Raw genomic sequence first — 12,389 nt, forward strand, 5'->3', positions numbered from 1 at the left:
TTTCCGCGTATCTTTCAAACCCCACCCACCCAGACTCGCCACTAGATGGCAGTGTAACAACTAAAGCACTAAGCAGACATCTGATATAATGGGTGTTTCACTTTAAGCAGAATCATACGATTATTTAAAGGACAAGTATATTTAAATATCATTTTTTTTAACCAAATCTGCATTTTAGATGTAAACATGTTATAGGTCCCAATAACTTTTGTTATTGTTGCAATTTCACTTCAATTTGAGAAACATATCCCACCAGCGATAAACCTCATTCAGATGCAGGCGCACAGATAAAACATGAAGGATCCGAAACGGCAAAGCTCTGTGATCCACGTCTTACACATCACACATGAAAGTGTGTAATTTCAAACTTCATCAGCAACCTTCTATTCCAGTTTGTTGGATTTGAGCAATACTTTTCCATGTGCGCGTGCACAGGCTATTTATGAGCCATTTTCATCCAAAATACAGGATTAGGATATATATATTTTTAAGTTCTTTAAGGTGGCCTGTTACGCATGATAAATGAAAAACATGGCTCTATTTAGGCTAAATATCATTTTTTTATTTTTAAAAACCATACACATTACTCAAGTTTCAAATGTAAATCCAATCACGATAATCATTTAAATTACCCAAGAAAAACAGACATGAAGTAGTTTTTATTTCCAAATGTTAAGATAAAAAAATTATATTCCATAAAACAGATGGATAAACATTCATTCCCGTTATAGGAAGAATCTACAGAACAAAAACGTATGGATTCTTTTTTCTTCCCATTTTAAATTTGTGCAATTTCAAGCTGCTTTTTTTGTTGTCAAAACAAGAAAAACGTCTTCCCAAAATATAATTGTCATTGAGCAACTACTGAACATACTCTCTTGGCCCCCTACACCCAGCTAAGCTTGGGTGAGAGGTCTAAACAGGTGAGGGATTTAACAGTCAGAATCTGCACCCTGCTGCAAAAACAACCCAACATGGCTGATAAGCTACTTCACAACATTAAAAAATGTTAGTATTTTGACCACAGGCCTATATAAAAGCCTAGTCTCTTATTTCATACCATTTGCCACCCTGAGAAAAATATTCCTATCAGAACCAATCACAACCCTTTTGAGTGCCCCACCCCAAATGTTCCAATGTGTAATTTGTGTCAAACCCCAAAACTCTGGTTCAGTAGGTTGAAAGTTATCGTCTGCGTTTCCATAAAAATACAAAGGTACAATTTGTATGGTTGTCTGTATAAAAATGTTCCCAAGGGAGGTGTTCTGGAACAAAGTTCCCCTGTGCAGTTACCAGTGTATGTATGCCTAGTCTTTTTATTCTTAAAAAAGTGTCTCAATTCTTTACTTTTTCCAGTATATCAGGTGTCAAAAATATTCTACAAACAAGTCAAATGCAGCAACTTTTATGACTGTAAAAGGAGTCTTATTGGGGGGGGGGGGATTTTTAAAATGTGAACAAACCATAAATTGGGTGAAATTTAAGTTAAGTTTTCATAACTATAAATTAAAATAATTGAATGAAATATGAAAATAATCCACTTGCTTTTATTTTTACCAATACAACATTTTACTACCTAAAGACCAAAAATGTGAAGTTAAAATGTTTTCTTAATTTATAGAATCCGTTTTCAATTCAACCCTTTTCTATGCCTGAGTAAACAAATGTCAATATTGTACATTGGCAGGGACTGAAGTTTCGCTGAGTGAAAAAAAGACAAGAAAAAAACAGAACTGATTCTCAATGTGATGACCAACTGCCAAACTCCCTTTATGAACTCTTAAACGTGAAAAAAAATATATACTAGGATTTTAATACCCCTCCCCTTAACCCACAATTAAATGAAACAGGACTTTTGAGCTTCCCTGTGAACGAGAAAAACGGAACATTGAAACTGCTAAAGCAATGAACGTAGTAAATATTTATAGAAATGTGAATGGATAGTCCCTGGGGGTTCTTACTCCTTCCTTCTCCTGTTGAAACTCTCCACCCCCCAATGGACCTCTTTGCTATACAAGCCTTAGTGTTTATCTGTTTGGCTAGAAGGTTTCTATTTATCTACAAATATATAACAAATAAAAATTGCAGGCAAAAATAGTTCCGTTTCAATAGAAACACCCTTTTTTTCCTGAAAATACAGCAGTATCTGAAATAGTCCTCTTATTCAATGTTTTACTCTGTCCCTCGTTTTTCTGCATCGTACGTCAGGAAGCTCTTTCGTCTACAAACAGAAAAAAAGTATCTACAAACTTTGTAAACAGACCTGCTTTTTTCCAAAAACATAAATAATTAAAAATATTAACAGCCAATGGAGCAGAAAAAAAGTTTCTGAATGAGCAAGGGCCAAAGACATAAATATACAACACCATTCAGATAAAGAGAAGCTAAAGGTCATCTTTCATTTCTTACAGCTGATCTTCAAGCCAGGAGGAGGACCCCCCTCTCATTAAAATAATATGAATAAAAAAAAAAACAGGTCACTTTCAATCTGAGTCTATATTCACCCCTCTTGCACCGAGAACAACCTAAAAGTTATCAATGAGGGAGGGGTGGAGACAAAAGAAGCCCTCGAGTTGCCAGAGGGGTATTTTTAAGAACAAAAATAAATTCTAATTAAATAAAAAACAAACACTACATTCGAGAATGTTTGCTCATTTCAGTCCAGCACAAGCTTGAAGCTTACAAAAGACTATCCGCTCTCCCTTCTACCCCTTCTTTCCTCTTCTCCTCTGCAGTCGCTCCTCCTCCTCAGAGGCGAGCGCCTCGTCGTGGCTGTGGTGGTAGTAGTAGTGGCTGAGGGTTGGCTCAGAATCAGAGGGAGGTCTCCAGGCTGTGTAAGGGGCTCCCTGGGGCCGAGGGGGTCCCTGCTGCCTTGTTGCCCTCCACGTAGAGGTGGTTGTTGCCGCTGTCCACTGCATTATTGTTCTGGTTGGGCGAGGGCGTCGGCGAGAGTGGCGGGGAAGGAGGGGTAGGCGTGACGTTGCGGGGGGAGGCGGAGTTACGCTTGGTGGGGGCATCGTCCTCGGCGTCGGTGTCGTCAATGAGGGGGATGGAGGGCTCCGAGTCCTCTATCCTGAACTCTGGGTGGGTCATGAAGTTGTGGATGGAGCTGCGTGACTCTGGCTTCTCCAGCCCCTCATAGGGGGACAGGGAGCTGCGGAATGCATTCACCACCCGAATCTGTTGGGTGAGGGAGGGTAAGGGGGACACAGTCAGTCTCAACATAGAATCATGCACACATATACATGTTGCATTTTCAATTGCAGGTCAAACCATGGACACACACACACACAAAAAAATGGGTAAATTGCGGTGAGTTTGGGAAGGTGTACATGAAAAAAAACACCATTGATTTTGTTGTGAAATTCTCAACAAGACGTGCAAGTATGCAGTGAGGACTAGTCCCGGAGGCTACAGTCAATCGGTGTGTCGTCAAACCCTGATCACTTTTGTTACCATCTTTCCTCAGACTGAGACTGAGCACTGAGTGGTGGAAGAAACCAGTCAAAAGTTAATGGGTCGTGGGACCATCTCTTACCATCGGCTTTCACACCTCAAGAAAACTCCTCTCGGTATTCAACAAACCATTGAGGAGGAGGGGTGGTGGTGGTAGTAGTAGCGAAAGTAGTAAAAAATATCACACAAAAAATCCAGCTCCAAAAATCCAAATTATTCAAAATGCAAGGAAAATGGAGACATGTTCTAGATGAGAACACATTCAGAGGACAGAAGCTTGGACACAGATAGGTTAGTTATTTTGGTCATGCTCAGGGTGAGGTGGGTCAGTCACTGATTCTGTTGTGGAGAAAACAAAAACTGCAGCAGCCAAGCAGGTCTAAAGCTGATATATAGCTAGATACGCAACAGCACAAGAAACACTCAGACTATAGAGACAGAACCCATGCAGAGCGGTGCTACCTTGTGTTCAACAGTAGTAAACCTTTGAGTATAGCCCATGACACATTTCACAGAATCTAAGGAGGAATATGGTTGGAGTCAGTAAGATTCGGGTGCTTGTTGGCTTAATTTTTTGGGGGGGAAACAGTGGACAGTACACACTGGCTATGAAAGAGGAATATTGAAATAAAAAGTACATCAAATTATATCAATCCTAAATATTAAGGGTTCTCATCAGCGAAGCACCTGGAAAGAGAGGGTTCATCATTTAGTAGGGAGATGTGGCTTATAACCAAAGAGAGAAATTGAAATGAAAACATGGTCAAAACACTGCTCCCTAGTCTCAAAGCCTCTGATGAAACATCACAGCAGTTATAATACAATCCATGTCTGCAACTGCAGGTCAGCCAGTCTGAAAGAGACCAGTTGAGGTCACACAGACACACTCCCTGGTAGAGAACAGTTAGTACACTCAGAACACAAAGCCCTGAGTCTGGGTCTAAGGAAAGAAGGTTCATTTGGGAAGGGACTTGGTTATATGCGGGATGCCGAAATTCCATTCCGCAGAGGAGAGGACACAGACATTCCAGGAGCCTCCTGCACACAGTACAGCAGCCCCCGCAATGTTCCACTGATTGTCTATTAGTGGAGCGACAAGGTGGCAAGAATACCCAGACCGACTTAACACTCTGGACTGGACTTCACCCTGGAAAGACCCTGAGAAATAAAAATGGGAAAGGTCATTCATTACTGGTTAGGCGGTGAACGTTGACCAACGTAACCAAAACATTGAATATGTTTACATTTGGAGAGAGAAATAACTTGTTTATGCTCAGTCAGAGACAACCTCTGTTTTTGGGGGGGATTTTAAGCACTACCATCTACCGTGACCATGGGCTTATACTCAAAACATTTACACAGCTACTATAGAGGGGCCAGAGCTGCGACAACAAGGCCCACAAGAGCGCTAGTAGCCAGGGGGCCAGCCAGGGGGGAGGGGCACAGCAGCAGACGTGACCAGACAACAACGTCAATCCAACGTTCCTCTAGCTCCTCCCTCCCTCAACCTCTATCTTCAGAGAATGAAGCAGAAAGCAGGAACAGAAAACAAGATGTGACACAGAAAAAGCCCTTAGAACTCGTGGTGACCTTGTGGGTGTTACAGTACATCCATATACAGCATTTATGTTACCAAGCAACATGGAAGATATGGTTGTTTTTTGTATTTTTTTAAGAAAAGGAGGGACAAGTAAGAGTGAATGAATTCAACGTTAGGCGAGAGAGTAGAAGAGGAAGATGTTAGATTTTCATGCACTAAGGAAACACACACTCACACCCCACAGTGGAAGAAGCGGTGTTGGCGTCAGTGGCAGTAGTAGAAAAGGCTACATGTGTAGGGCTAGAAACATTGGTTACATCGTGCTGTTGGCTGGAGGTGGAGGGCTGCCGCCTTAGCTGGCGCTCCTGAAAGGAGCTTCCGCTCTGGAAGGCACTCACTACATCCATCTGCAAGGAATCAGAGAGGGTGACAGGAGAGGATAGAGCCCAGAAACCACAGCAAGAGGAGAGGCGAGAGAGAAAGGGTGAGAGAGACGAGAGAGAAGGGGCGAGAGAGACGAGAAAGAAGGGCGAGAGAGACGAGAAAGAAGGGAGCGAGAGAGACAAGAGAGAGAGGCAGAGCGAGAGAGACAAGAGAGAACGAGACCAAGAGTGGAAGAAACCAGAGAAAGGTGAGAGAAAAGGCACCAAAATATAATAGAAAGGTATATTTCCCCCCACTCAGAAAGATATAGCAGTAGAGAGAGAAAGGGGGTGAAAGGCACTGATCTGAAGGTTTCTCCCCGAGCGTCAGAGCTTTACATTTCCTCATTAAAAAAATCCTCCCATATTCAAATACCTTTCACTCCTGGCCCTTTAAGATACCTGTACCTGCTCTGCATGTGGTCTTCTCAGTATCACACAAAAGGGGCTTCTCTTCATTGACCATCACATTATCATGTTCAACTTAGCTTGTTCGAAAGAGAAATAGAATGGGCAAAAAGGACCTTGCTTGAGCTTTCCAAAGCAAACAGAAAATCCAAGTCAAAAGAAGGATTTTGAGGGGAACATGCCAGCTGTTCTCTCAAAGTGCTGAGAGAAAGGGAAAGGGGATGAGAAGTGCGTAGAGTTAACCTTATGGCTTGTGATTCCTCTTTGGTGGACATCGGTGGAGACGCGGTCAAGGAGGACATTACCTGAGTCTGGATGCGGTTGAGGCCCCTGAACCAGAGGATCTGTCCACGGCGCAACTCGCGCTCGGCGTGGTCGATCTCCTCCATTTCCTCCATGTCCTCCAGCTCCTCGTCAGGGATCTCCTGCCTCTGGGTGCCGTGGCCGGCAGACTTCAGGAACCTCAGACTTTTGGTGGGGATGGATGAGATCAGCTGGAGGGAGGAGAGGGGCAGAGGGGTTAAGGGCTTATCACAGTCCAAACCGTGTCTGCAATATTGGACCACAAATCCCATCTCTATCACAGAGGACTGACTACTAACATACAGACAGCAAAGGCCCATGTTACTGGTATATATGCAATGACAGGCTGGACTGCAACAGGTGCACAACAGGCACCCTCACACAATGCGCATCTGTTAACCGAACAACCAGTTTCCACAGGAAGTCAGCTCGGAAAAGAAATGCGACTGATGCAAAAGTAATAGGTTGTTGTCTGGTGACTAGGGTTGCAAAGGGTCGGGACCTTTTTCAAGACATTTTCCATGGGAAGTTAAGCCCAGGAATTGAGAATTTTACTTAAATTCATAAAAACAAAGTTTGCTTTATAAACAGTAAACTTTTTTTGTGGGATACACAAGGCAATTCTAGGTCTTGTGGCATATTTTGGTTAAACTATCGCCAATTCAATGGAATTGCAGCCCCCTGCATGCACAGTGCACTCTTCCATCACATGTACAGCTGATTCTCAAGACCTTGCACACTAATAAGATGCTATTGAGCCCACAGTACTACACTGTGAGTCAAGGACTACATGCTTTCTGGTAAGTTTTGATTACAATACTAGGTGGGGTGAATATATTTTACATGACAATTTTGTTAATGAGTAAAATTGTAGCCTACAGCAAAGTGTGTTTAAATAATTTGTAACCTATTAACAGTTTCAGATAGTTAGTTTTTGCCACCATGTGGATTTTAGCTTGCTAACTGAGGAGTATTAATTCACCTGTTTCCATACATGTTTAATTTTAAAACATTTATCTTACAAAGAGTTGTTTAATCTAACGGCTTAACTATTTATCTGTACATGGAATTGTATTCGTTTTTAAAAAACTAATTTTTCCTTTTCTTTACAGGGAAACGCCACAGGCACCATCTGATGTGTGGAGACATTTCACTGCAGCTAATGTTGAAGGAAAAGCTGTGTACATTTGCAAATACAGTGCCAAATCATATGTAAAGAACGCAACGAAGATGGAGAATCATCTGGCCAAGTGCATAAAGTTCCCTCAGTGCTTACAATTAGAGGTGAAAATGATGAATCAGACACCTTATCGACAGCAACAGCTCATGGTCCTCCTGGAATCAGATTATTTTTTTTTACTCAATGGAGGAACGTAGTCAGAGAAATGCTGATGAATGTCTTGCTCGAGCTGTGTATGCAACTGGTTCACCTCTGATGCTCACAGGCCATGTGTATTGGAAGAGATTGCTTAACGTTCTTCACCCAGCATACACCCCTCCAACCAGACATGCTTCTACTCATTTGCTGGGTGCAGAGTTCAACAGAGTTCAAGTAAATCATAGAGAAAGCAGACTGTATTGCAATCATCTCTGATGGGTGGTCGAATGTTCGTGGGAAAGGAATAATTAACTACATCATCTCCACCCCTCAAACCAGTATTCTACAAGAACACAGACACAAGGGACAATGGACACACCGGTCTCTACATTGTAGATGAGCTGAAGGCAGTCATCAATGACCTCGGACCACAGTCGGTATTTGCGCTGGTGACAGACAATGCTGCGAACATGAAGGCTGCTTGGTCTAAAGTGGAGGAGTCCTACCCTCACATCACACCCATTGGCTGTGCTGCTCATGCATTGAATCTGCTCCTCAAGGACATCATGTCACTGAAAACAATGGATACACTCGACAAGAGAGCCAAGGAAATGGTTAGGTATGTGAATGGTCGTCAAGTTTTAGCAGCAATCTACCTCACCAAGCAGTGAGAAGAATAAGAGCACCACATTGAAGCTGCCCAGCAACACCCGTTGGGGTGGTGTTGTCATCATGTTTGACAGAGTCTCCTGGAGGGGAAGTCTGCTGATATGGACAGCCCCATCAAGAGAATCCTCCTGGTTGAGATATTTTGGGAGAGAGTGGTAAACAGCCTGAAACCGATAGCAATAGCCATTGCACGGATTGAGGGAGACGATGCCTGATGTTCAGCTGTAAGAGAAGAAATCCATACTGCCCTGCCCACTTCACTGTTGCTCCAAGCAGAGGAAACTGCAGTTCTGAAATGCATCAAAAAGCGTGAAGACTTCTGCCTGAAGCCCATACACGCTGCAGCGTACATGTTGGACCCCAAGTATGTCGGCAAGAGCATCCTGTCTGGTGCAGAGATCAACCACGCCTATGGTGTCATCACTACAGTGTTCGCCACCTTGGCCTGGATGAGGGCAAGGTTCTTGGCAGTCTGCGAAGCACACTTCCAAGCAAGGGCTTTGGGATGGAGATGCAATGACAGTCGTGCCAACATATCTTATCAGCCACCTGGTGGAAGGGCCTGTGGATCTGAGGCGCCTCCATCATCCTCTAAATCCCACCAACCTCAGCCACCTCAGAGCACAACTGGTCCTTGTTTGGGAACACACACACCAAAGCACGCAACAGGCTGACCAATGCAAGGGTTGAAAAATTGGTGGCCATCCGGGCAAATCTGAGGCTTTTTGAGCTTGACAACGAACCATCAGGTTGGAAAGTGACAGTGAAGATGAGGCCTCCGAGTCTGATGTTCAAGAGGTGGACATTGAGGTGGTCCAGGAAGAAGACATGGAAGCCTGAGAGGAAGACAACCAAAGCTTTAGTTTCTAGACTATAATTTTACAGATGTATGTCGAATTTTTTGGGGGGGAGATGTGATGGATCATTGGGGATCATTCAATATTCCCTTTATTTTGTTGTTCAGTGAAATCATCCCATGTGAAGAGTCAACTCATTTAATTAAAGTTAAATTCTTAACTAAATATATATATTTTTTCTATGGGAAGGATTTAATCATTTGCAATTATGCCTACTTATAGTAAGGAAAAAGGGTTTATGCTTCTGTCCCCATATGATGTGGTAAATATATCCAATGCAAAAATATTTACATGGTATTAATATTAATTTGCCTATATTCCCGTTAATTCCCACGGAAAGTTTCCACCTCTGAATATTCCCCAAAATGTGCAACCCTACTGGTGACAAAGCAATGTTTGGTCTGTGATCATGTCCGGCCATTTACTTGCTAGGTCAGCATCACAAAATGCACAACAAATGACATCACAATCAACAACATTAAAAAAAAAAAAAAAAACAGGAGAAGGTCAACAGGAAATTGTAATACAATAGATATTTCAGAAATAACATGACAGCGCTCAAATCAGGAATTCTAGATCCTTCTGTAAAGATCATCATCCAACTAGCCATTTCAATACAGTGTGGCAATTCAGCTACCAAACACAGCCACATTGGGGCAGTAGTGTATCCCTGACGGATGGGGCAGTGTTGGAAAGTTACAGGTGACGCACTTGCAACTCACTGTGTGTGTGTGGGTCTTCTTACCTGACCCCAGAGGAGACTGCTAAAGCCCAGAAAGGTGCACCATAGCCACTGGTCGATGCTCAGGCCCACGCAGCTGAAAGGTTTGCCTCCCCACTGCACTATGACTATCTGAGAGGCCGGAGAGGAAAGAAACATATTTAGAGGTCAAGCTCATTTTCATTCACGGTTTCTTGGTTTGCTGGTAATTCCATTTGACAGATATGCGTGTTATAACAGGTTTCATGTGTACCATGTTTGAATATGGTTTGGGTTTCTTTTTTATTAATTCTTTATTTATCCAGGTGAGAGCCATTGAGATGACTCATTTAAGAGAGCCCTGGCCTTCTTATATATGGGGAAGAACCCGTCTTCCCTAAACATCTGAAACCCTCTTCTAAGAGCATCTTAAATGAACCCCAAGCGCTGGATTTGCTGATCATTACTTTAATGAGGGAAAATGTACTCACTACGACTGTGATGTGGTTGTCTCACCTAGCCATCTGAAGACAAATCCACTAATTGTAAGTCGCTCTAGACAAGAGCGTCTGTTAAATGACCAAAACATTTTTTTTTTTTTTAAATGGTGTCTGTTTAAAGCAGTGAGCAACTCCAGCAAGCAAACATGCTACAGTCTGAAGACACTAGACACCAAGTGTTACCTGGATGATAAAGGTGCCAAAGACGATGGAGCAGAAGATGAGGTTGTTGAAGATGCCGTCGAAGACGTTGCGCTCGCCGTGGATCTTTCTGGCGTTGATCTCGTTGAAGAGCTGCAGGAGGACGAAGGTGTTGAAAATAATGGTGTAGTGCTCTGAGGGAGGCGAGTGGAGGGGTGCATACCGCCCGCTGTCGATGTCAAAGATCTGCTCACCTGGGAGGGGGAGGAGAGAGAGAGAGAGAGGAGAAAGACGGGGGAGGTGAAGCATTGACCCACTACCCTTTTGAAATATCTTTATTTTATCTAGATCACATGTCAAACTCATTTCACAGAGGGTGTCTGCAGGTTTTTGCTCCTCCCTTGTACTTGACTGATGAATTAAGGTCACTAATTAGTAAGAAACTCCCCTCACCTGGCTGTTTAGGTCTTAATTGAAAGGAAAAAACTCAAACCTGCAGACACTAGGCCCTCTGTGGAATGATGTAGATGCAGAAAGGAAACAGTATGGTGGGTCAATTTCCACAACTACTAAAAACATTGAAGCATAAGGCTCAACTTCACTGCTGTTTTGGTCTGGTGGCTACCACGCACAGCATTAAAACGAACCCTTGCACATGTGCAGATACTGTGTGAGAGCGAAGTGCTGCATCTTGCTCATCAAAATATCTGTGCCGCTGCTCGCGGTAGTCCCATTGAGATCAGAACACCTCTTTCACATCAAAAGATCAGCTAATTTTACTTAAACGTTCAAATGTTCTCAGCCTTCTGCCGACTGAGGTTAATCTGACATTGGACAGTGAAATGTGTTGTTTTGCAGCCGTTGTACACGCCCCTGGAGCAAATTAAGGTTTAAGTGCCTTGCTCAAGGGCACATCATCAGGGTCTTCACCTTGTCGGCTCAGGTATATGAACACGCAACCTTTCGGTTACTGGCCCAACGCTCTAACCGCTAGCCTATCTGCCGCCCTAGTTAAGGTGGCAGTAAAGATGACACCATCAGAGAGCCAGTCGATCAAGACCGCCTAATACCCATGTGAAATTCCATGGCATATGGTAAACTGTTTCAGCTCAGTGTGCAATTAGAGTGAGATGCAGAGAATGAAAAACACACGCTTCTACACAGACACAGTCTAGTACTTTACCTACGAAGAGCAGGGTGAAGATGATGATGAGCTGGTAGACTCCGTGGCCAAGGATGTTCTTCATCATGGTGCGGGAGATGAGGGGCTTGTTGCGGCCGTAAGGCTTCCTCAGCAGTAGAGACTCAGTGGGGGGCTCAGTGGCCAGGGCCAGGGAGGCAAAGGTGTCCATGATCAGGTTCACCCAGAGCATCTGGACAGCTTTCAGAGGAGAGTCCTGGCGGGAGAGAGGGAGGTAGGAAAAGGATAGGGGGCGACAGAGGGAAGGGAGTGGAAAGAGGAGAGATACAGAAAGGGGGGGAGAGCAGGACAGAGTCAGAACGATTACTCATGCAGTCAGTACTACTTACATAACATCCTCCACACTATCCCAACGTCAGACTGTAGACACTGCACAAATCCAACCAACGCATTCAAAGAAGTGCAGGCCATAACACGAAGAGCAAATGCTGCCTGAGCAGTGATCATTGAAAGCTAAAAGACTTCAGTAGCCCACACACTGCTCAGAAATGACACAAGCGGCTATACAGGTGTCCACTTGCTGACTCACCAGAGCTATTTGGGCTCCAGTAGAGGCAAACCACTTCACACCAGCAGAGGAGCTAGCGAGCTACATACGTCCATATACACATTGACAGCTTAGCATGCTAGCAAAGCAGCTAGCTTCATACATTGTGCAGCTTAGCATGCTAGCAGAATGGCTAGCTACACACAGGTAAACACATTAGCATCTACACTAGCATTCAGTGTGTGTGTGTGTGTGTCTCTTGACCCATGTGGCCCTCTAGTAAATGCTCAGCCACTCATCACTCATTATCTCAAAATTACAGCACTGTTGGATAATGCACACAGCTCAGGCCCGGAGCTTTAAATAGCTGTTTGTTCCGTTTCTATT

General features: G+C 43.6%; 1 protein-coding gene across 7 annotated transcripts in view; it reads right to left on the reverse strand.

The window, feature by feature from the left end:
• Positions 1-644: 644 nt before the first annotated feature.
• Positions 645-12,389, reverse strand: part of atp2b1a (ATPase plasma membrane Ca2+ transporting 1a) — a 57,080-nt gene continuing 45,335 nt past the window's right edge. For 4 of the 7 annotated variants that reach the window (XM_064939355.1, XM_064939357.1, XM_064939354.1 and 1 more), the window contains 6 exons: positions 11,498-11,711; positions 10,357-10,568; positions 9,719-9,826; positions 6,132-6,320; positions 5,314-5,403; positions 645-3,180 (listed from right to left, as the gene is read on the reverse strand). In XM_064939355.1, coding sequence (XP_064795427.1) covers positions 2,812-3,180; positions 5,314-5,403; positions 6,132-6,320; positions 9,719-9,826; positions 10,357-10,568; positions 11,498-11,711 — 1,182 coding nt within the window. In that variant the 3' untranslated portion in view covers positions 645-2,811. Of the gene's footprint in view, positions 3,181-5,231; positions 5,404-6,131; positions 6,321-9,718; positions 9,827-10,356; positions 10,569-11,497; positions 11,712-12,389 lie in introns of all 7 variants that reach the window. The other 3 variants (XM_064939360.1, XM_064939358.1, XM_064939361.1) reach the window with 2 other exon arrangements.

Source organism: Oncorhynchus masou, chromosome 27 (assembly GCF_036934945.1).
Source record: "Oncorhynchus masou masou isolate Uvic2021 chromosome 27, UVic_Omas_1.1, whole genome shotgun sequence".
In the NCBI taxonomy this organism is placed as follows: domain Eukaryota; kingdom Metazoa; phylum Chordata; class Actinopteri; order Salmoniformes; family Salmonidae; genus Oncorhynchus; species Oncorhynchus masou.